Consider the following 25,659-nt stretch of genomic DNA (forward strand, 5'->3'; position numbering starts at 1 on the left):
AGAACAAAGCATGTGGACTTAATTTAGCAGGGCTCTAAATAACCATGGCAGCCTCATATTAAAACAGAACAGAACAAGTATATGAATGAAAGGTTTTCTATATGTCAGTAGTGAGTAACTACCATTCTAATTGGCCTAATGCAAACAGTACAAAGTAAATGACTCAACTGATACTTAAATAGCTAGCATTTAATTTAAAATATTGATACATGCAAACCAGTCAATATGAAGTCTGGTCCATATGTAGACTACATCGGGCCTGCCTCCTGGTTTTCCAAATAAAATTTCACTGGAACACAGCCACACTTACTCAACTGGGCATTTTCCAGGGTTGCTTCTGCCCCATGGCAGCAGAACTGAGAAGCTGCAATAGAGGTTTTACGGTCTGCAAAGCCTAAAATAATGACCAGCTGGCCATTTACAAAAAGAAAAAAGGTTTGCCAATGCCTAGGTTACAAATTGTATTCTTCCCACTGTAGTCACAGAGTTCATTTTAGATCAAGACCTTTGGTAGATTATTAAGGTCGATATTTCATCAGTCCCTTGAATTTTTCATAACAAATGGTATTCCAGGATGGAGAGTCCAGTAATTGTACTGAAGGACTTCACTTATATAAGAAATGCATAAATTCTCAAAATTCTTCCTACTGTGCTTTGAATTTAAAAACTGGGACATTTATTTATAGGGAAAAGACTCATTTTGTTGGTTTTTAGCTTCAAGTTAAAGAAAAAAATCTTTAGATAAAAGTCAAATATTGGTTTTAAAAAACTTTAACAATCCTAATTACAAATGACTCATTGTGCTTTATTCAGAAACCGAAAAAAAAGTGTTCTACCTTCATGAATGGCTCCAGTTCCCTTGGGTTCGTATCTGTCATCTGCATCACTTCCTACTAAGACATGGTCTTCGGGTTGCAGTTCTGCTGGTCCTTCTGGTTCTTGGTGCAGGTTCTCTCCTTGAACAATAATAATGAACAAAGTGACAGAGGTCTACGCCAAGGGCCCCTGGCAGCAGCCAACACAAAGATCAACATCCCATCTGCAAGCCTGCACGTACCCACTGCAGCTGCTGGGCACATCCTGCCCCTCCTCTGGGCCACTGCACACGCCAAAGCTCTGTCCTCTCTCTGGTCAAAGGCTAGTTCACCTGAGGGAGCAACCAGTCTTTTTTCACTAGAACTTACACTCACCAAGGACGGGGCCTCGCCTGTTTTAGTGGCTCTGTGTGCCCGGCCCTGGGGCTACGATTAGTCATGAGAAGGTCTCAATCCATATTTAATAAGTGAATAAATAAACTCAGAATTCTTACTACATTTGCCTCTTCAATGATCGCTAGACCAGAGCAAAGGTCACCTTGTGATCTTCTGTTGAGAATTGACATAAAATTCCATGTAACAGTTTTAGACAACTCTATGTATATGTTCTACTGCAAAGAACAGCCGACCACCAGCTAAACCATATGCGAGGTCATCAGCATTAGGTCAGATGCATTATTCTTCCCTTCTAAAGGTTCCTGTGTTTAGCCCTTAAGTTATGTCAAGATGCTCCTTTTCTGTTGTGAGACTGGCATGGTATACTCAACCGTTTCTCTTCCCTTGTGTAGATGCTGGACATGCTGCGTGACTCCACTGCAGCATGGGTTCACTGGTCATTGCGGTCTGAGACATCCTCCCAGTAGTAACTTGACATGGCCTCACGCAGAGGATGTTCCATATATACCATTCTAACTAGAGAACTCAAGTCAGCCAGACAATGGCCTGCAGTGCAGTACTGCTCTAGGAATCAGGTCCATCTAGATCCAGCTATACCAGCTGTGTGTGACCCTGGGCCAGTGACTTAACTGCTTTGGGCCTAAGATTTCTCTTCTGAAAAAAGGAATAATAAGTGTACCTACTCATAGCATTGTTATGAGGACTGAAGGGCTTAGAAAAATGCCTGGCCCATAATAAATAAGGGCTTCCCTGATAGCTCAGTTGGTAAAGAATCTGCCTACAAACCAGGAGACCCCAGTTCGATTCCTGGGTTGGGAAGATCCGTTGGAGAAGGGATAGGCTACCCACTCCAGTATTCTTGGGCTTCCCTGGTGGCTCAGCTGGTAAAGAACTACCTGCAATGCAGGAGACCTGGGTTCAGTCCCTGGGTTGGGAAGATCCCCTGGAGAAGGGAAAGGCTACTCTCTCCAGTGTTCTGGCCTGGAGAATTGTATGGACTATATAGTCCATGGGGTTGCAAAGAGTCTGACACGACTGAACAACTTTCACTCTCACTATAATAAGCAAACTTTATTGTTGCTGTGCGGCTGCTGTTAATATTTTTACCATCATCGTCACCACAGTGGTAACAATAATACAACTTCTACTGCTACTGAACGTTCCCCTCAGACTGCAGGACGGGGTTCTTAGTCACTTTCCTTGGTGCGTTCTTAGTCACTTGGTGTGGCCCAGTGATGCAACTGGGCCATTAGGCCCTTTTATGTTGGCACTGTTTTCGGTCTTCTTATTACAGCCTCCTATCTTGTTTCTCATTTCAGATTTTCTGCTTCTCAGCACACTGATCAATTTTTCCTGTCACTAACTGTATGACTTTTTTTCTTCTAGTCACGTTCCTTATTTATTTATTCAGTGTAATTTTACAGGTTTTATGTAGGCAGGGCTGGGCTCTCTTGCCCATCTATTCAACAGAAGCCCCTGTTTTCAGCAGAAGCACCATACACTGAGAGTCTCCATGACCCAGGGACAGCCTGCCAGGAGGAAAACTGTCTCGTGAGAGCCCACGAGACCTCAACAGAGGCACGGCCAATGCCCTCTGCAACTGCCACCCCAACCCTATGAGGGAGCAATTATCCAACTTTGAAGGGTAAAGGGCTTGAAGAACTGTGCTAAAGCTACACAGCTAATAAAAGTAACTGCAGGACCAGAACGCGACAATGGAACACAGAAGGATGGGGACAGAGAGTCTACGTTAGAGACAGTGTCAAGGAGGCAAGTGTGGTCTGATAAGATTTGAAGACTGGACACACACACAAAGATACTAACAGAAGACAGACCAAGCCAAAGGTCCTAGGGCAGAGACAGGCCTGGCGATTACAGAGAAGAGAGAGGCCAGCTAGGCTCGAGAAAAGTGATGAAGGGGAGAGAGATCAGGCCCACAGTAGGCTTGGCCACATCAAACACTGGGTGCAGAGGAGCAAAGATGGAAGCAAAGACCCAAGTGGATGGAAGAGGGGATGGTGGTGCTGACACTGCAGAAGTCAGAATACATTTTGGAGGCAAAGCTGAAGGGACTTACTGATGGATGATGCATGAGAGGGGAAAAGGAGAAAGAAATCAAGGAAAACTCCCAGGATTTTAGCTTTGGCAACTGAATGGATAAAGAGACCATTAACTAGAATATAGAAGACTGGAATAAAACATTTTTTTCGGTGGAGCTGTGAGATGGAGAGGAATCAAGAATTTCAGTTTTAGGAACATTTTGAGTCTGAGATATCCATAAAACATGCATATAGAGATAAGAATAGTTATCTTATCTCTAGTTAGTTATTCAGTTCGGTAAATCCAGGAGCTTAGATGAGAGATCAGGGCTGCAGATATAGATTCATAAGTAGTATTTAAAGCCACGGTCTGTGGTTTTCTGAGAAGAAAGTCTTGACAAAGAAGAGATTCTGGGAATCCAGGTGCTAGACTGGCTTCCTGCATCTATCCACACAGATGTCCACCGCACCCTCCACTTCCTTCTCCCCCAACCTTGGCTGAAATTTACTTTGAACAACCATCTCGACTCACTCAGATCCCCAGTACAACCTCCCTGTCCCATCTTCCTATTGACAATTCCTCCACCTCATTTTTCATGCTGCAGACAGAATACACAATGCTCCTTCACGCCCTCCAATGGTTTCAACTCCTCTTAGCATCAAGTGAGAACATCCCTTCCCCTCATCTCTCCACCTGTGTTCAGATCTTTTTGGTCCCTGGACTTTCAGACATGCCATGCCCTCTACTTAAAACTTTGCTGACAACCTTTGACTGGCGAAGCATTGCACCATCCTCCAGCTCGTAAATCAAAATGTCATTCCTCCAGGAAGCCCCTGGTGACCCAAAGTCTGAGTAAGTCCCACACAGCATCATGTATTTCACCATCACAGCACTTACCTCATCATATTGAAATCAACCATGTACTGAGATTGCATCATCCTTGGCTTAGGTTAAAGGTGAAATTTTAAAAAAAGATGCAGGAATGGAAAGCCTGTGTTTACTCACACTGGCAGGTGAAGTACCTTTTCTGGCTGAGAAGAAGTGGTACTAAAGGACACAGGCTCCTAGACCCCTACTAGCCAAGGGCAAAACTCTCAAACTCAGCCAAAGCTGGTCTCCCCAGTGGAGCACAGATGGAGCCTGATGGATGTTTTACACTTAACCGCAAAATACCCAAGATGGACTAAGATACTTTAGCCAGCCCTCAAAAGCCCAATTTAAATGATGGAGAATTGTTTGTTTTTAAGAAACATAATTTTTTCCTTTAGGGCCACCTTCAGCTCTCACCAACACACTAGAAGTATCAGGACACCACTTGTTCTGCTCTCTTCAAAACCCTCCTGTTAAATTTTGGTATGGTGCGTGTGTGCAAAGTTGCTTCAGTCGTGTCTGAAGACCCCAAGAACTGTAGCCCCCAGGTTCCTCTGTCTGTGGGATTCTCCAGGCATGAATACTGGAGTGGGTTACCATGCCCTCCTCCAGGGGTCTTTCCCACCCAGGGATCCAACCTGCAGCTCTCGAGTCTCCTGCATTGGCAGGTGGGCTCTTTACCACCAGAGCCCCCAGGGAAACCCTTTGGGGGTTCTGTGTTTTTATCAACGGATGAGTCAAGAAACAGTCTTAGCAAACATTGGTTTCTAGAGTATCGTTTAATATTCTTCATACGGAACTTAAACGTTTTAGATGTAAGAGCTAAGGAAATGCTTTACATTCTCTAAGTAAACAGCATGTTCGTGTCTTCTCTAGTAATATGATCTACGTAATTAAAAGTTTCTTTTTGCTCTGGTGGCCACCCAAGCAGTCAGTGTAATCTGAGGGTTGAAAACAGTTCCCAGAGAGCCTGTTATAGTTTGCCCTGTTCTCTTCTATTTCCCTCCTCCTGTTGCTAATGTTATTTGTTCTTGATGTATCATTGGTCACACTATCGTTGGTCTCCATTTATTCTCTTAACAATAAAATGGGGCAAAATAAAACTAGTGCAGTGTTATTTTAAAAACATTTGTCTTCTAATAACTTTTAAAAGCTCACTCAATTAATACTTGAATTTTAAAATAATATCAAAGTCATTTCACATAGTTAACCATCATTTTAGTAATACATGAAACATATTTTAATTCATACCATGTTCTGAGTATACTGTTTCATCAAGTGACTGAACTTGTTCGTGTACTTCATCTTCAATATTCTGAGGTCCTAAAATAATTAAAACATAACTAAGTAGAAAAAACGTAGACATTAAAGCATAACATGAAATATGACCTCCACATATACACATTAAAATGAATATATTGGATTAATCAGCTATGCACCTTTTTCATAACAGCTCAATCCTTTGTTTTGGGTTGACAAATATGGTAGATATTTAAACTTGGTTTTGAAAGCAGATATAAATGCTAAAAGACTTCTCCATAAGATATCAAAAAATAAGAAATGAATCAGGTTCAGATTTTTCTTAAAAAAAAGAAAAAATTATTTCGGTTTCTAGTTAACAAAGTTCACATTCATAACAGAATAAAGAAAATAGGAAGGGCAAAGTTTTCAGAAAAGGAACTGCTGGGAAATGAAGATAAAATGCAGAAGATGAAGTCAACATACATTAAAGCACATAGACAACCACTGTCTTTCCCAGTAGTCAGGAGGAAAGGCCCCTTGGCTGGTGTGATGGCTGGCTGCCTGCTCTCAGAAGGTGTTAGGAAGTGTGAGTAGAAGACCCTACAGGACAATCCTCTCAGCTTTGGAGACCGTCATCTGACAGTCACATCCATAGATTCAAACAGATTTAAATTGCAGACGTGAACACTAGTCATGACATTGCGACTACACCGTGGGGCTTATCATACTGTTAGGCTTATTGCAACATCATACAAAAAACAAGAAGCTATACCTACATTGACACTACTACAAATTTTCTAACAGCCATCATCTATGTTCATCAAATAGTAACAGCACCAGACTTAATATCATGAATGCCATCACATGAGATAAACACCGAGAACATCAGTTACACTGAGAAGGTCATCTTCAATGACAAAAACAGAGTAAGTTAATTTGAATTTCAGGTTGGAAAAAAGCAGAAGACTCTATTTTGCTAATTATTCTACAAAACTGTTTCAAAAGCACAGAGTGCCTTCTAGTTTTACAGATGCTTACATTTCACAAACTACTTTTATACCTATTCTCATAGAATTCCAGGGGAGCCTGCCAATCTCTGCTCTGCCCTCATGCAATGCCCACGAGAGCTTCCCAGCTGAGTGCCCAGTTTCAAAATTGCTGACAGCACCAACCGTGGAAAATATAGGGTGAGTAAAGAGAAGTGGAGATTGACACTCTGTTCTTCTGTTAACCCTTTAATGGCTCCCTTTGCCTGAACAGATGAAAGTCTAAGCTCCTTGAAACCTCAGAAGGCAATACAAGACCTCCACAATCTAGCCTTCCCATGCCTCTCCAGTCACACCTGCTACCAGCACTGGCTTTGAACTTGGCGAATGCACCATCTGTTCCATCTTTCCATGAGCTTCGGATGTACCTCCTCTCTCCTTGGGAGAGTTAAAAGGTTAAAAAAAAAAAAAAAAGCCAGGCTGCAATGAGTTGAAGACTAAGCATAAAATAAGACAAAAAAACAACTACAAATTCTTCTTTCAAAAGTGTGGCGAGTACAGTGAGAAGAGGGACTGGAGGGCCGATGAAAAGAAGTGTAGGGATCAAGTGAAAGTTAAGTGCTAGTCTCCCAGTTGTGTCCAGCTCTTTGTGACCCCATGAATTGCAGCCCACCAGGTTCCTTGATCCATGAGTAGGGGTCAAGGAGGGCAGCTATTTTATTGTGTTTTTAATGAGAGGTATGTACCTCTGTTTATAGACTAGGTAGTTGGAAGACAGAAGGTAGAAACCCAAATAAGAGGAAGGTAACATTTAAACCAAAGCAAATATCACCAAGAAGTTGAAAAGAGTATGAGCTGATAACAAACTGAAGGATTTGGAAGTTTGGGACAGGTTATCAGTAATATGCAAAGAGTAATACTAACAAAGAAGAAAAAAAGGAAGAGAGAAAGCAAATGGTACACTTCAGAGTGAGTACCAGCTTTGACAAACAAGGTTTTTAAAAATTAATTTAGTACAAAGTAAAATCTGAGATGCTAAATTCAAATATGCATTTAAATTCTGAACAAGAAAGGAAAAATAATATCACTCTTGCTGCAAAGTCAGGGCATGATTACGGCAATTGTACAGGAATGTGAGAGACAGGAACTTCTCCTGGGATTATCTGAACAACAAAAACTGACAGTGACATTTTGATCTTTACTAAAAAGAAGAAGAGTAAACCAAACAGTATTCACCAATATATAGTGATAAAATCCACGCAACTACCATCTGGATTCAGTGGCTACATCGCTGGAAAAATGCAGTGTCATACCTAACACTTCCAATAGGTGGCAAAATGAAACCAAATCTTTGAGAACTACTGAGTAAAAGAAAAGGTGCAGAAATAGTACTTCATAATAAAAACGAAAGCATCAATAGGAAATGAGAGTAATGGAATCAGACTTCGTTTACCAATTTATTAAGCGATTCCAGGAGTTTTTATCATATGGGTCACTGGCGCTTGAGTGACTGAGGAAATACTTGAATTGATGTGTGAATTTATGTAGATATAAAACAGGCTTCACAGATGATCCCAAGGAGTCCTGGGAAGTCTTTCATTGTAGACAGGAGGCTCATATTAAAAAGACTGGGAGCTCAATAGACCTACTTCATTAAATAATGTGACAGAAGAGGGAAAAACTAAATGTCCAAGACCTGTCTAACTTTACTTTCAGTATAATATGGCACAGTTATCCTGGACTTGGAATCAAGAAATACAGCCCTTAGTTCATGGTGTTTCTAGCTTTGGTCTCAGGCAAGGAGGAGCCTTCTGTGTCTGGACTCTTAATCTCAAAAATTAAAATAATCCTGTGTGGATTTTTTCTAGGAAAAAAAAAGAGAGAGAGAGAGTTTACTATAAAATTTCAGAAGACAAGAAGAAAAAGGATTGGGTTGGCCCACCCAACCACTGAAAGTTTGTTCAGGTTTTTCTGTAACATCTAATGGGAAAATGGAACGAGTTTTTTGGCTAATCCAGTATTTCATTATTCTGCGATCATTGCAAAACAAAATTATGCATAAGACAGGACTCTGGAAGCTGCTACCTTTGGGTACCTGGGATACAGCTAGGTGCATTTGATCAGAATCAGAGGAAAGCTTACCTGGGCTCTCCAGAACCTGATCTTCCAGCCAAGGATACATGTCTGCCTCTTCTGGTGGCACTGTTGGCTTTGGAGCAGGTTTTTCTTTAAGGCCTGCATTTTTATTCACAAAATTAACTTAAGGTTTTTTTTCTTTTTAAAAATTTTTTTGGCACATTAAACCAAGTAAAATAATATTTCCCAACACTTCATCAATACTGTCAATTATTCAAAGATTTCCAGTTTCTATTACATGAGAATACTGATATGCTTATAAAAAAAATAAAGTCAAAAAATAGTTCATTCTTTGAATTCACCAAGCCTTTAACATCTCTTTACCTAAATTAACCTTTCATTTAAAGAACAATAAAGCATTATTTGAATATTCACAAATCTGAACGATCAAGTCACAAAAAATAAGTAAAATAAAATAACAAGTCATGCCTGAACTTGCCAAAAGAAGTTCAGTATGAGTTCAGTCTCCTCTTGTGTTCGTAAGTGACTACAGAACTTCTAAGTTTTGAACTCCAAATTCAGCAATAAGACAACTGAGATGTACTGGAACTTTCTACTCTTATTGACTGCATGCCTTTCTTTGATTTATATATAATTAATTACTCTTCTTGAAAACTATAGCTAAATATGAGAAGAAAAGATACATAACTCACCATGTACAACCTTCTAAAGTTAACACATGCAGTTCCATTAAAAATTCCATAAAAAATATGGAAAAAAGTTCTTTGGCTTTTCTTTTTTTATCTTAAGGAAAATAAGATATCAGGATAAATTAACACGAAAGATGATTTTAAAGTCAATACTGCTCTAAAATCTTATACATTGCTAATTCTTTGAGATTTTGTACGTAGCACATTAAAATGCATCCTAAATTAAACACAACAATTTTGAAAACTAAATTAGACTATCACGAGCCTGACAATTCCATTTACCAAACCCTGGGTTCTCTGTTACCCCACTAAAAGTCTTGTACCAGGAGTAGGTATTAAAAGGCATGTGTCTGCATGTCAACAGCTGGAGTGAAAAGATCAGGACAGAACAGAGAGGCCTTTTCTAATCTTAAGCACCTTTAACTCAATGTAGGTATACTGCTGTAATCTGGGAAATCCTCATTTACTCTCCTGCTCTGGTTCTTTGTGTTTTCCCTGACTATTCCCTCTTCTATAGCTCTTCATTTTTCTCTCATTAACAAAAACATACTCCTACCCCGTCTCGCAAATCCTAAGAGACACTGAAACAGACTTCACAGGACCCCACCTCATCGCTGATACTTCCTCTAGAAACTCATTTCTGACACTTACGCAAAAATCTAACATTAGAAAACAAACACCAACGCATACAATCGTGTTCTGCTCCTAAGTATAGATTCCAGAGAGGGCATGCACAAATAGCCGCAGATCCTAATTACAGTTCACTTTCAGGGGGTGGGGGTAAGAGATGAAAGCCTTTAGTAAAACACATCACCTTTCAAGATCCAAATTCAAGGCTGAAAACTCCCCCATGCACTTTTCCACTTAAATAACCTATGCTTAAGAGCTCTCAACTGTTACTGGGACAGGTATGGACCTCTCCATGGCCAAGTTTTGCTGAATTAGTAAGGTAAACTTTTCATCTTCCAAATCAAGAGATTCATCTTTGCACTCTCAGCACCACAGAAAGCCCCTGGTACATAGCAGGTGCCCAAGGGCGGGGGGCACCCAGCAAAGGGCTGCTCTGCTTTTTAAATGGCTGCAGACTCCACAGCGTCCCGGCTCTAGCTGTACCAGAGTGGCTCAGGGCTGTAGAGGAGGGACTGGGGACTCATCAATTTCCCTGCTACTATTTACCAAAGAGATGCCCATCTGAGTTCTAGCATCATCCACCATTTCAGTACCACAAGCCTAATTTGCCCAAACAGTCCCAGTTTATGTCTGTCGTCCCGCTATAATTATTTCACTCTCAAAAGTATCTCAGGTTGGATGAAAAATTACAGTCATTCTACTCAGCCTGTCTGCAGCAGGCTTTCAAACTGTGCTCCATGGGTTCGATAAGCAGTAAAATATGTCCCCATCAAACTAGAAAGATTTAAGCTGCCTGAAAATCCCATTAGTATTGGATTTAGAGAAAAGTTTCATTTGAGAAAAAACTTGAGGCAAAAGTGCCTGAAAACCACTACTACACATCAACATCCAGACCCACACTGCCCCTAATAACCAGCTGGGAGTTGTCTCTAAAGTTGAAATTGCAAAACATTAAACACAACAGGAGGAAGCAAAAGCCCGTAACAAGAGAAAATACTGAGCGGTTTTCTTTTCTGTCCAAAGTGGCAGTTGAATTGTAAATTTAATGATAACTGGTCATGGTGATTTTCCAGAGGTGAAATCAGCGCAGAAATAAACTATTTTGTAAACTTCAAAGACGCTGAAGTTCTTATTAACATCTTTCCTTCCCTAGACTCTGATAAAGGTGCTAATATTTAATGAAAACGCAGTCTAGAATAATTCTTATTGATTTGATAACCCATATGAAAGCTTTTACTCTGGCGTTTCCCATTTTTTTTTCTTACCCAAGTCCATTTTAGCCCATGAATCCATGAATAAGTGTTCCCCAGAAAACAGTGGTAAATCCAGGTCTTGTACAAGAGTTTAGGCAAAAAGTAATCAAAAACTAAACAAGAAAAATATACACGAGTTAGGCAAAGGAAAGGTTTTCAAACTGGATTTATTGTGAGGTACACATGGCAAGGATGTGCCACTGAAATAAGTGTTCAGTCAGGTTATGAAATGAATGTATTGGTTTTGACGTTGCTGGGGCTGCAAATAACAAGACACCAACTCACACTGGCTTGAACAAGAAGGAAATTTATTATGCACTGGCTTCATCCTCAGGGTGATAATCAGGTCTCCTGGGCGGCAAGGTCCTCTTTGAGACAAGACTTCGTCCAGAAGCAAAGAACAACCTCTTCTTCCACTTCTTTCTTAGGCTTGAATAAATGTTTCCTGCAAGTTCTTACCACTCTTCCCATTTTAACAGTCAAAACCAGAACCCACTTCTATTTCTCCACTGTCAAGAGCAGCAGAGTGACCACAATTGCTGATGGTGATTATCTAGGGCTGAATGACCGTTGCAAGCCAACCACAACAGCTCCTGTATGATTTCGAAGATCATCGAATTCTCTTAAAAACATACCTTGTGTTTAGGTCTTTGAGCACATAAGATAAATTAGGAAAAAAAAAAAAGCTGAAGGCGAGGGTGGGACAATATGAGAAACAATGTTTCATTTGAAACAATATGTTTCAAACAGCATTGAAACATGTATATTACCATATGTAAAACAGACGACCAGGGCAAGTTCGATGCATGAAGTAGGGCACCTAAAGCTGGTGCTCAGGGACAACCCCGAGGGATGGGGTGGGGATGGAGGTGGGAAGGGGGATTCAGGATGCAGGGGAACACATGTGCACCCACAGCTGATTCATGCCGATGTACGGCAAAAACCACCACAATTCCGTAAAGTAATCAGCCTCCAATTAAAATAAATAAATTTTTAAAAAGCTTATATTTAATAACTGTAATTTTGCCTCCAATTTTAATTCAAAATGGAAGAAGTTATAAAAAGCAAATGACGTGAGTACTTTAAATCAACTGTTCACAGCAAGTTTAATTACCTGACACAATTACCCTAGTCCAATATCAGCTTAATTTATTCAATACTATCCAACTACACCAGACCACCATGGGAAAGAATAAATGGATTTTCTTCCCAGAAATACGCAACATTTTAAAAGTTACTAAATTGCATATTGCATTCATTCATACAACAAATACTCAGCATCTACTAACTCAAGGTGGGCTTCCCTAGAGGTTCAGTGGTAAAGAATCCATCTGCCAATAAAGGAGATGCAGGTTCCATCCTTGGGTTGGGAAGATCCTTGGGTGGGTGGCAACCCACCCCAGTATTATTGTCTGGAGAATCAAATGCATAGAGGAGCCTGGCGGTCTACAGTCCATGGCGTCACAAAAAGAGTCAGACACAACTTAGTGACTGAACACGACAAGCTTAACTCAAAGTGCTGTTCTATAGAAAACCAACACACAAAACCCCTATCACCCACAGGAAGGGAACAGTAAAAAGGTAAAAACGTGAACTCTTTAGAGTATACTAGATGGGGAAAGGGACAGACCCTTTGGGAAAGAGGGTGGGATTATTCACAATAAACAGATGAGGAAAGGACTTACTGATAAGACCGAAACAGATTACCGGAGGACATCAGGGACCTGGCCTTACGAGTTATACTAGACAAGAGTCTCCAGGTAAAGCTTTGGACCAGCAAGTACAAAATTCTTCAGCAGGGAAGGTGCTGGGAGTGACAAAGGACCAGGTGGCCAACACAGGCGAACAGCATAGGCCTGGGCATCAGAAAGTTCCCAGAAACTTGGCTTTTACTCTAAGAGTGAAGGATCGACTTTTTACAAGAATTACACACAAACTGCTTCCTCACCAAAATCTGGGAAAATAAGGATTATACATAATACGATGCTTCATAGGATTTTACACACTTTGCACATAAAAGCAAAGATATTTTAAAAATATAGTTCCTCAATCTTTTATATGAATCTTCACGAATTCAGTGGTGTACAGATTAATAAAAAATCTGACCTTATCCATCCAGGTTACTCTGGCTGCTGTGGTTCATGCGGGAAGTACTCCAGACTGCTACTGCTTCAAATGCAAGCAGTCTAACAGTGTAAATCAATACAGCCCAAGAAGAACTCTAACAGGTACACGAAATTTGAGACACATTCTGAGAAATCGATACACCAGAAAGGCGCTCGTACTAATTGGCCATGCTAATCCTCACTGTTGTTCCTGGCTTGTATACTCAGCAGATACAATCTTGGCAGGCACCCCAAACGGTCCTACTGCTGCAAACTCTAAGAGTTTCCCTTGACATACAGTAAGAGCCATTCCAAATTCAAATCATCTTCACACAACCCAAGATGGACAGACAGATTTCAGGAAGAGGAGGACAAGTCAGAAGAATTAAACACTGCTCCAAAGATCACTAACAGCCTGGTTTCAGGACCGATGAAAGGACTCCACAAAGACTGGAATGGAGTGGACTCAGTTTAACATCTCACAACATGAGGGCATGTGTAGGCACTCAGGAATATGAGCCAAGAATTCCATCTGAATTTCATTTGAATCCCATCTTGAACACATAAACACTGCTACAACTTTGGTCTCCACAAATACAGAAAGTAGATAAAATAGTACCTCCTTATAAGGCTTTTAAGAATTAAATGAAATAATTTAAACCCAGCAAATATACACTTTTCCCCATCAGTTACTGTTTTCCTTTATTTCTTCTAAAGAAACAAACTTAACCGACCCCCCCTCCTCCCTACACATACACACAGCATGAACAAGGCTAAAGGCTATTTACAAGGTGGTCAAAAGCAATTATTGAAGAAGCTTCTGGGTTTTTCTTTAATTTTTTTCCAGCTTTCTAATATTATTAACAGTGTATACAGACCTGAAATATATTTTAATTATCTATTTTGTATGTTTACCTTTCACCGGACTTCACCAGTGGCTCAGATGGTAGAGTCTGCCTGCAGTGCAGGAGACCCGGGTCCTCCTTTCAATACACATACACTGCATGCCTGTTACTGTCAGTTACTATGATACGTAACTTTATTTAGGCATGGGACTTAAATCATAGTCTAATAACAGAGTTCAGGAATGAAGCAAAATGATGAGCATGATAATTGAAAGGTACACAGTCCAACCACGCAGGAGGATCAGAGAAAGTGAGTACAGACACGACTCAGCTGGATCCTGCAAGTGGATTTAAGATTGGGAGCACACTGGAGGCAGAGGGGAGGTGGGCACTACAAGCAGCAGTCTAGTTTATTTTTCTCTCCATCCCCTGTTTATGTCAGAGCATTTCATGGCAGGGACTATTCTCACCAGGGCCTAGAATAGCTTCCAGTACACTGCAGAGACTCAATATATCTCCAGTGAATCAGTACATGGGAAAGAGAGATGACATAGCATGCGGGGTTTTAATTCATTATCAAAAGCAACAGAGAAACTTTAAGTATATACCTTCTGCTAACCTCTTAGGATACAAGAGAAGTAATGACTGAGGCAAGGAAGAAGTGACAGACAGACTTCTATGATGTATAGATGGTAATAAAGAGAAATAAACACATATACAAAGTGAAATCAAATGAAAACAAAGAAAACTAGATGATTTTCTGCTCTGCAGGGCTTACAGAATGGAAGTTTTTGCAGGAATTGATTTCTATGTAAAAATGACAACCAAAATTAGTAATTTTTGATTGGGGGCAGGAGGAGAAGGGGACGACAGAGGAAGAGACGGCTGGATGGCATCACCAACTCGATGGACGTGAGTTTGAGTGAACTCCGGGAGTTGGTGATGGACAGGGAGGCCTGGTGTGCTGCAATTCATGGGGTCGCAGAGTCGGACACGACTGAGTGACTGAACTGAACTGAACTGATACTCAAGCAAGTGGAGGAGGCAAGGTATGACATGGAAGACTGTTACTAAGGATTTTTTCCAAGTACTCCAAATAATATTTTCATGAGAATAAGCTGTCTTGGTCTGCTACATAATACTCACCCTAAGAACAAAAACTTTCTCTTTAGATAGAACCAGGGTAAAATGTAAAGAGCTTAACAACCAAATAAACTTGATTCACCTGTATTTATCAAATGACAAATTTCTTACATTCCTCTAATCACATAAAGGTACTGCTCACCAACAACTGGGATGAGTTCTCTCTATTCCCACCACTCTAACTCTGAATATCCATTCGGGCTCATCCCATTCAACCCTTCCTATTTGGGCAGCAGCAGTAGGAGGCACAGAGTGAGGAGGAGAGAGGGGGAAACAGTTCCATAAACTGCCTGCCTTTGGTTCAGATGAAGTACAGGGTACAAATATTCACTGTGTGGCCTACCCTGCACCGAGTTCTAATTCTTCTGGTAAATGCACACTAATTTGCATTGAGGGACTGGTCTTCCCATCACCCCACAGTTTTAAGGGTGGTACTCACAGGCCCATGGTCTTATGGTCATAGCTTTGCGATCCCATCCCCCACTCTGAATGGATAAGGAGTAACTATGAGCCACAGGGGACTCCAGGTTACCTGAGAAGGAAGACCACCTCCTGAGAGAGTCCAAAGATGGAGAGAGAGATCCAGACCACTCTCCAAGGCCAAAACCTACAAATACTCTTGGACTTTACAGTTAAGTGAGTGCATCAGTGCTTTTTTGTCCATATAAGCCAATCTGAATAGATTCCCACATGTAATTAGAAGAATTCTGGAAAATACTTAGAAGTAAAACCAAATGTGTTCCTAATATTCTGAGGAAGAATGACAAATGCCTTCTCCACAGAAACACAGTTACAATGAGACTTGCAAAACTGGAAACTAGGAATTGAATAGGTTTTTGTGGACTGGCGTACAAAACCTCTGAAGACCATAAAATTGCTTCTATGGAAAAACGTGTTCTGAGTACAAAGCAAACTTATACGTAAGTTTTTCATGATTAGACTAGGTATCAAATTTCTCAATTATACCATATACTTAAGACTACATTTTATTTCGTCATTACTTTTTTCTAGGCTTGACATTTCACATCTTCTGTTTAAGCAGTATCTTTTAACTAGGCATTCTTGTGGCTTTATACATATGTAACAATATAAAAGAAATATGTCCCCCTCAAAGGTCTCAGTAAAGTAGGACCCAAAGTAGGACCCAGCACCCCCGTTTCACAAAAATACATTAGTTGCAAAGGATAAAGGACTTAAGCATGTGTCCTACCATCTGCTGACAAAAGGGGGAGAGGGAATCATAGCCCCAGTGCTTCCAAATTTTTAATGACTAACTGAAACAACCTGGTAGAATTATTACCACTATTCTGCAAAAGAAAGGGAAACATGAGTGTTGACAACATACCAGCCACTCACACAGATAATGCCAGCTGTTCCCACAACCACCTTGAGGGAAAGGAGAGGAAAAACCAGCATTTCCAAGATACATTTTATAGTCAATTAACCAAGTAATCAATTTGGAGAACTGTTATCAATCCCATGGATGGAGGAGCCTGGAAGGCTGCAGTCCATGGGGTCGCTGAGGGTGGGACACGACTGAGTGACTTCACTTTCACTTTTCACTTTCCTGCATTGGAGAAGGAAATGGCAACCCACTCCAGTGTTCTTGCCTGGAGAATCCCAGGGATGGGGGAGCCTGGTGGGCTGCCATCTATGGGGTCACACAGAGTTGGACACGACTGAAGCGACTTAGCAGCAGCATTATCAATGGACATTAACAGAAGAAACAGTAGGGGATACACGAGAAAGGAAATAAAGTCAGAGGACACATTTCATGGAAAATGACATTTACCATTAACTTCGAACATTAACATTTAAAATCATACTTGTTTATTACCTTTCTTTGTTTTATAATAGAAGTATATACAGAAAGTCCTTGTCACCCAACTAATCATTATGAGACCTCTGAAGTTACAAAGTTGTATGGCCATAACACAACAAAATACTCTATAAGCCAACTGTTTGTAGAATTAATTCCCTGGGATTCACTCAAACTTTCATGCTGATGGATATAAGTCAATTTCTTTACTAGCTTCTCCCTCATTTTGAAATGTTGCAGGACCATCTGTATACAATGCAAATCCATAAAATGAAACCAAAAATTTTGTTAAAAAAATAAGATTTTAAATGGTTGATTACAAGCGATGGTAGAAATAAAACATTAAGGTATTAACCAATGAAACACAGAAGTTACACATCATAACTGAAGGGGAAAAAAAAAAATCAATGATGATAAAGTGCTTCCAAAGAAAGTATTTTGAACACTAAAAGACAGAAGATTCCTGGAAGCACTGATAGGCTCTCAAATATTTTTGAAAATCTGACCATCTGCACCATGACTACTTCTCACATGGAAAGTGTTGTCATACAAAGTTTAAGGAAAATTATGCCAACAATATCACTTTTTAGAATTCTATGCATCATCTCTTAGAGCAATTTAAGAAGCCTGTTAGTGATATAAGATAGATATATATACTTATATTTTATACTTTTAGTACTTAATTTTCACTTTTCAGGACTTATTCTAACTCCCAACTACTGTAAATTATGAAATTTTGTCCCTATTTTTAGTTGATGTTTCCAAAGGGTGACCTTTTGGTTTTAGTTACTCAAATAGTACGAAGCAGCAGAATATAGAAATAATTATGTATGGAGTAAAAAGCAAGTAAAACTAAGGAAGCAAGCATAATTTTAACCCACTAATCATGACCAAAAGCATATCTTGCACTAAGTTTTTCAAGTAAACAGTAAGTGTCAATGCATTTGCGTAAAGTGTCATGTCAACTTCAATAAAATTCAGTTGACACCTTTATTTACTGAAGAAAATGGAAGGAAAGAATATAAGCCAATTCCCAGTTCATAAGAGCTCTTGAAATGTTTCTGATGTTTAATAGAGAAGTTTGAATTCAATTTGATTCTTGAGCTGTGATTCAAAGGAAAATTCAGTGATAGAACTAAAATATTTTCAAGTGCTTTGCTAAATAGCAACACTCCAGTATTCTTGCCTGGGAAATCTCATGAAAAGAGGAGCCTGGTGGGCTACAGTCCGTGAGGTCCTAAAGAGTCAGATATGACTAAGTGACTAAACAATAGAACAACAACACCAACAAAAAAACAGATGTTTTTTGCTTACACTGATTAGTTTTTCTAAATTTTATCACCAATTTCTTAAAGTTTAGCATATATGTACATTATGCCCTGTAGGATCAATAGTCTTTCAAAAACCAGGGTAAAATTTACCAGAATGCCCTCACTAAAGGTAATTATAATTCTCTGCCCTCCTCTGCAAGGGAGGGAAAAATAAGTCATCTGTACCAAAATTAACACGAAAATTTGGTACATAAATTTAAAAACTCAATCCATTTATCTTGGCAAGATCAAACATCAGGATATGTTTTTTAAAGGTTATAATTTTATATGGTTGGTAGATATAGTTCTGCTTTTCATTTTGTTCAGTTATCAGAGCCTCCCTCTTCTTTTCCCAGAAACTCTATTCTGCAGAAAATGTCACATGGTTTGAGAGGGACACCACCCCCACAACCCTCACCCAAAGATTTATGTATAGGAGCCAGCCTGGGAAGATGGACCCAACCCCAACTAGAGTTGGCCACAGATGCTTCCAGACCCAACCAGGACAGCTAGATTCCTACGACTTCTTTCCCAGAGCCAGCCCAGAAAACTGCATCCTTGCACAAGGATGGCTATACTAGAAAGATTGTTTCTAGGACATGTGGAAGGCTACCACCTTCATCAAATGTTAGAACCTCCATGGAGAATAAAGTCAAATATAGATCAATAGAACCAAGACTTGAGGACAGAGCAAGGAATAATCAGCTCTGATTACAGGTGTGTACTCGAGATCTATTAATATTCACTTCAAGCCAATGCCCCGCATTTGCCAACCAAATGAGCCATAAAATTCTCCATGGTTTACTGTGCTCCTAGAACTGATCTATAAAAACAACATAATCGAGACTGATCAGCACATGAAACCCCAAATTAACACATGTGACAATTTCTTTGGGCCCCAGTTTTTAAACAATAAAATCATAGGGCTGGGTTACAGATATTAGACCAGACATTCTCTAGGCCCCCATGCTGTGTAATTTTATTATATCAGTTGGAATTCTTGTCAACTAAATGAATGCATATGCTTGGTTTTAAGCAGGAAAAGCTGCCACAATATTATAAAACATGCACAATACTTTTAGAAAATTTTACACTTAATGCTTCTTCATTTCTGACTTGAAATATCTTTAATTGGGCCAAAATCTCTGCTTTTAAAAGCTCTTCATAGAAAAAGCTGAAGAATTATTAAAAAATAAAATAAAATTTTTGTGGCAGCACTTACAATTTTGTTACAACCAACCAGGGTGCTCCCCTCAAATTCAGTAACTGAATTTTGCCAGCAGTCACCATTAAAGACTAAAGACTTCATGCAGAACAGCACAGACTATTTGTCAAAAAGTACTTCTTACTGCAATTTCATTTTATTAAATGTTTTCTGAATTCAATTTTGATCTCTAGTTAGATCTCAGATTGGCAACTCCTTAGAAATGGTAAACAAATATCATACAATCAAATATGAAAAATAGGCACTATTCCAACAATAGAACTGAAAAATTGTGATACAAAATGAAAGTACATTATAACCTGAAATAATTAAAACCTTTCTATAATGATTCTGCATCTGTAAAGATATCATAAACAAGTGTTCTAAAATTGTTCTTCTACATAAAATTATCTTTTATCCAAGGCTGGTTCTAGAATACTCAAAACACAGTGAATATCCAGTGTTTATTGGGCAACAGGAGAAGGCGGGGGACAGATGGAGAGATACTGAGGAGGGGTGAGGAGTGAGGCAGCAAGGAGGGGTGAAAAGGGAGGTAAAGCAGACCGCAAAAGACCAAGCAGGAGAGAATGAAAGGAGATACAGAAGGTGGAGCTGCATGGGGAAGAGCCTCAAGAAGAGGCAGTCCCCAGAGAGGTGGGGGAGCTGGCGGGGCCATGGGAGTGAGACATGCAGGTGACATCCTGAGGAGATGCCCTCAGAAGGGCTTGCGGCCGGGCGGGGGGCGGGGGTGGGGGGGGGGCGGTGCAGGAAAAGAAAGACAGGAAGGAAAGGGGAAGGAGAAAGGGAGTGGAGGAAGAAAAGAGTAGGTGAAGAAGAAAGGGAACGCAGGAAAGAGGAGGGAAGAAAACCAGCTAACAGAAAAAGAAGGTAACTTCCTAACTCCCTATTTCTCATTCCTAAAACTTACAAATCACTCTGCGTATAAATGCTATTTAAAAGTTTAAAATTCTTACTTCACTCCAATGAAGATATTCTATTTTAATAAATTCATTACAATTCAGATTACAGATACATTTATCTGGATATACGATCATTAAATTAATAAAAACAGACCTTATTACATCACATTTGTATTACATATTTTTTAAAAACTTCATCTTTTAAATGTAGGAGCATGAGACAGGTACCTCAATTTCAAAGAATTTATTTGCTGAGCACCAATAAATATATTCAGTGGCTACATGACACATCTTCCCCAACCAGAGCAATACTAAGCTTTCTATGCCCTTTAGCAGCAAATCACGATGAAGCTTATTACCATTTCCGACTTGCTGCTGCTCCAGCTTTAGCTCTTTCTCTTCTGGTTATTTCCCTTGGCTAAGTGTGTGTGTTTGGCAGAGCTTCTCTCTTCCCTTCTCTCATCTTTGTCTCTGGGTGCCACTTTACCAGGAACATCCTTGATATTTGTAGATTTCCTCCTGTTTTCCTTGGCTTTAGTACCTTTCTCCAGTCCCACTTTCTCCTTTTCTCTGTCTTTTTTACCCCTAGGAGCCTCTTTCTTGGAAGCATCTGAATCTGCAATCTTCTTATCCTTCCGATCATCCTCTTTTTCTCTCTTCCCCCTTTTTCTGTCTTCAGGCTTACTTTCTTTCCTTGACTCCAGCTTGTCTTTTTCCTTCTTGAGCTCTTCTTTAGTGAGTTCTTTAACTTTCAGGTTTTCCAATTAAAGGAAAGAATGTTTATTGAAGGCATCTCAATTCATAGACAGCAACTTAGTGCAAAAATATTACCTTTTTTTCTATCTCCCTACACAAGAGATGATCATTCAAAAAGTGACTTTCATCTACTAGTTTTAAATTGGCTAACAACAACAGGTTCAAACCTCTATGAGGTATCAGCTATAAAAGAAATGCTAGAATCATATTTTTCTAGCTTGCAATATTGTGTGTTTGTCTCAAAACAAGGTTAACATGCAAGATTAATAAAATGAGCCCATCCACAAAGGCAGCACTTTACTCAAAGTGTTAACAACTCACATTTCACAGCTATTAACAACATAATTAAAGGAACACTGGCAATGTAAGAACAAATTTTCCATAACTTACAAGTATCTGCACAAAGATAATTTTAAAATATTTAGCTCTAAAAAAAAATTATGTCCTTAAAGTATTTGCATTTGCATTCCTTGGAAACAAATATATTGCACCAATGAAATGTTAAATACCATTTAATTTTCTCAGTGTAAAAAAATACAATTTCCATGAATATGAAGTTTTAAGGTTGTTATCTATAGTATCTAAAATGACAAAGAGAACTTCTTTTCTACTCTTATTCAACATCATGGAATCAGTATTCCTTTAAGTATATTTCCTGCTATTTTGTGTAGAGCCACTCCAAGCTAACACCTGTGCTGTCCATGCTCACAGGAGAGACAACAATTGAATCTACAGGTGACTCCAAATCTCGCAACAGGTGCTGCTTTCAACTTGCTTTAAATAAAGTTTAACAGTCCTGACTGCAAAAGCTGTGAATTTCAGCTTCTTGCTTCTCTCATTAAGAAATCATAAGAGAAGCCAGGTGTTCACTGTATAGTGTAGCAGGTAAGCAGAAACAAAAAAGAGATTTCTTTAATAAAATATGGAGGATGTTTCTGCACATCAGAATGCCAAACTTATGCAGTACAAAATGTTACTCAATTCTTCCTGCCAATTTTATTAAAACCTCCTAAAAATACACAATGGAATTCATAAATCACCAACCATCCTCAGAGTCCTCATTCTCCTTCAGCGCCATTCAGAGTGACACAGAAAAGGTCGCTGGCAAAGGCAGAATGCTAGTACAAAACTGGCAGGTCTTACTCTGCACACAGTTTTAAAATATTAAATTTTTAATGTTGAATTTGCCTCTCTAGATCAAGGAGCAAAATTATACTTTATTGGCCATTTATTTCATAATTATTTACATAAGAATAAAATGGTAAAAATTCTGTTTTCTTCCCAGGAATTATTCAGGTGCGATACTAAAGTTAAAACATTAAAATTTCTTCCTCTTAAAATTAAAGCACAAATCACAAACCCTATAACCACACAGTAAAAGTCTGACCTGTTAATGTTTCACCAAAATCAAACTACAATGTGCCAAGCACTGAACACAAAAAAATACTCCAAGTTTATGTATATATGTATAAAAAGCATGCACTTTCCCCATGCCCCTCTCCCTAAAGGACAGAAATATTTACAAGTGTTTCAAGTGAACAAGAAAAACCATGGGGATATAAAATAAGCCTGCAATAAGTGTTAGATCATATAGAATGCTTAACAGGTGTAATGATTTTCAATGAATTAAAATATCAAATACAGCAAATTACATGCTGGCATAATGCAGTGCTCCAGATTATAAATTTTCACTTTACTAAAAATTACAAGTTTGATCACACTAGCTTTAATTGTGCTCTAAGGCAACATCAACAGCTTCTGGAGAAATGAAATCAATCGCTGATGAATTCATCTGTATTTCCAACTTAACTAAAAAATTTAGACTGAGAAATGTTTTATAAGAAAGGTATGCTATGTATACTGCAAACTTAGTATGTGTAATTTAAAGACTATTTCAAGGTTTTGATAATTTGAAAAGGAAATTACTTAAAAGCCTGAGGCAGAAATTTCTTTAATGAAATCTTGATAAAACTACTTATGACCAAAGGTGTACCCAAAACCAAAAAGCGGTAACGTTTAGCATTAGTAGCTGCATCTACAAAACACATCTATAAACTGTCATGCATTTTCAAGCATTAAACTTGATTCACTCAAGGCTAATTTGAAAAACAGAAAATACCTTTAGCCTTGGTTTTTCTCTTGGCTAACCCACCAGGTCCTTCTGTTGGTGTTTACAAGATGAAAATAGGTTATAAACAGAAAACAGTAAGGTAATTAAAAAATAACTGTTTATAAAATAGTTAAAACAGATGCATTGACCAACAAATTTAATTCACCATTTAAAAAATATACTCCTCCAATATACAAAACTATCTATCATTTGTATGTCATTTTAGAACCTTTATCTATAACCAAAAACTACATTTTTTAAAAAAAATATTTTTTGATTTAATTAACTTCACAACCTGCTTTAGATCTGAAAGAACTCTTGGCTTTAGAAATGTCTAATTACCACTGGGAATGACATTTTCCTCTCACTGGTTCCCAGATGCCAGTGGACTTCTGCTTAGACACGGATGATTAATTACAGGCACCAGAGTTAAAAGGACCTGGGGACCCCACTCAGTCATCACTGCCTCTCAAAAATAGGACAGCACATTTATATAGAATTTTACTTTTCATCGTCTAAATTATCATGGCTTTACCCCCATAGCTTCAAACTTTTTCTATAAAAAACTACATGAGTAAGAATTATACAGTTACAGAGGGATATGTTTACTCTCCATCTAAAAACTTTCCAAAGGCTTTCTATTTCCTCTCTAGGCAAATGAACGTTTTGCTAATGCATTTATTTTTTAACCTTCTAACAAATGTCAGTGAGTTGGACCATAAAGAAAGCTGAGTGCCGAAGAACTGGTGCTTTCGAGTTGTGGTGCTGCTACTAATGCTAAAGACTCTTAAGGGTTCCATGGACAGCAAGGAAATCAAACCAGTCAGTCCTAAAGGAAATCAACCCTGAATATTCACTGGAAGAACTGATGCTGAAGCTGAAGCTCCAACACTTTGGCCACCTGATGCGAAGAGCTGACCCACTGGAAAGGACCCTGATGCTGGGAAAGATTGAAGGCAAAAGGAAAAGGGGGCAGCAGAGGATGAAATGGTTAGACAGCATCCCCAGCTCAGTGGACATGAAGCTGAGCCAACTCCGGGAGATAGTGGAGGACAAGGGAGCCTGGCGGGTTATAGTTGATGGGGTCACAAAGAGTTAGAACAAGACTTAGCGACTAAACAAAAACACCAAACGTCAACACCATCTCCCTACAATTTCATTCCCAGCCAGCTGATGCTCCCAGTTCTATCTTCTGTTCACATAAATGTTATCTTACACTTATGCACAGCAAACTTTCCAAAGTGGCATTCCAGGTTGCCAATCCATTTCCTGGGTACACCAGGATGGGAAATCTAGTAACCCCTGCTCATCTCCTGTGGATACAATGCCATGTACAACCTGTCCTCTACAGTGAAGGTCTCGAGTGCTGTCCCAAGTAAACCCCTACACCCTTTTACACATACAGCAAGTCCTCTACATACGAACAAGTTCCATTCTAGAGAGCGTTCATAAGTCTAATTTGTTCATTAGTCCAACAAAGTTAGCCTAGGTACCCAACTAACACAATCAGGTATATAGTACTGCACTGTAATAGGTTTATAATAGTTTTCACACAAATAATACATAAAAAGACAAACACACAAAAATAAAACATTTTTAACCTTACAGTACAGCACCTTGAAAATTACAGCAGTGTAACAGCTGGTATATACAAGGGCTGGCATCAAGTGAACAGGCAAGAAGGACTGGAAGAGGGAGAGGAGGTGCGAGATTGTAGAGCTGAAGGACAGTCAGCAACAGGAGACGGAGGGAAAGCTGCAATTCACTCATGCCTGACACTGATGGAACACATGTTGACATCTTTGAAAGTTCTCAACTTGAAGGTCTGTATGTAGAAGACTTACTGCACTCCTGCTGGAAACCATGGAACCCCCTCGCTACGTTTCTCAAAACCATGATCACACTCCCACTTCCAATATGAGATATTTTTACTCCTGTTATACCCTTTGAGTCCTCTTCCATTCCTAAATCCCTTCCCCTTTCTCTTTGTGGAAATTTGTTTCCATCAAATGCGATAGTTCACGTGAGAATGGTCATTTAGTTTGGTTGAGATATCACCACTGTCATTCTGGAGAAAATAAAGTAATACTATATCTTACCACTGACTACATTAAAAACAGAAATGTGAATTAGCTGTTCCATGCGGCTATCTCTATCTGTCTCATTATTTGATATACATATATAACCAAAGCCAGTGTGTGTGTCTGACTACTATCTTTCACAGACAAAGCCCAACTGTTTCCTAAACTCTATCAAGAACAGCACACCACCTTGTAATACTGAATGCTATCTTGGACCACTCCCCAATAAAGTATATTTAGATAAAATATAAAACCCATTCTTTTAATGACAACTTTAAAATTCATGAGTATTACCCAATGTGCAAAATAAATTAGTATAAAGCACGAAAAAACACTTTGAATGATGCT

At 39.2% G+C, this 25,659-nt stretch overlaps 1 protein-coding gene across 16 annotated transcripts in view; it reads right to left on the reverse strand.

Moving 5' to 3' along the window:
- ASPH (aspartate beta-hydroxylase) overlaps positions 1-25,659 on the reverse strand; it is a 187,563-nt gene that overhangs the window by 118,250 nt on the left and 43,654 nt on the right. For 7 of the 16 annotated variants that reach the window (XM_060393701.1, XM_042254243.1, XM_042254242.1 and 4 more), the window contains 3 exons: positions 8,492-8,584; positions 5,373-5,444; positions 837-956 (listed from right to left, as the gene is read on the reverse strand). In XM_060393701.1, the coding sequence (XP_060249684.1) occupies positions 837-956; positions 5,373-5,444; positions 8,492-8,584 (285 nt within the window). Of the gene's footprint in view, positions 1-836; positions 957-1,057; positions 1,148-5,372; positions 5,445-8,491; positions 8,585-16,881; positions 21,113-23,239; positions 23,282-25,659 lie in introns of those variants that run through there. The other 9 variants (XM_042254241.1, XM_060393698.1, XM_060393697.1 and 6 more) reach the window with 2 other exon arrangements.

This window comes from Ovis aries, chromosome 9 (assembly GCF_016772045.2).
Source record: "Ovis aries strain OAR_USU_Benz2616 breed Rambouillet chromosome 9, ARS-UI_Ramb_v3.0, whole genome shotgun sequence".
Lineage (NCBI taxonomy): Eukaryota > Metazoa > Chordata > Mammalia > Artiodactyla > Bovidae > Ovis > Ovis aries.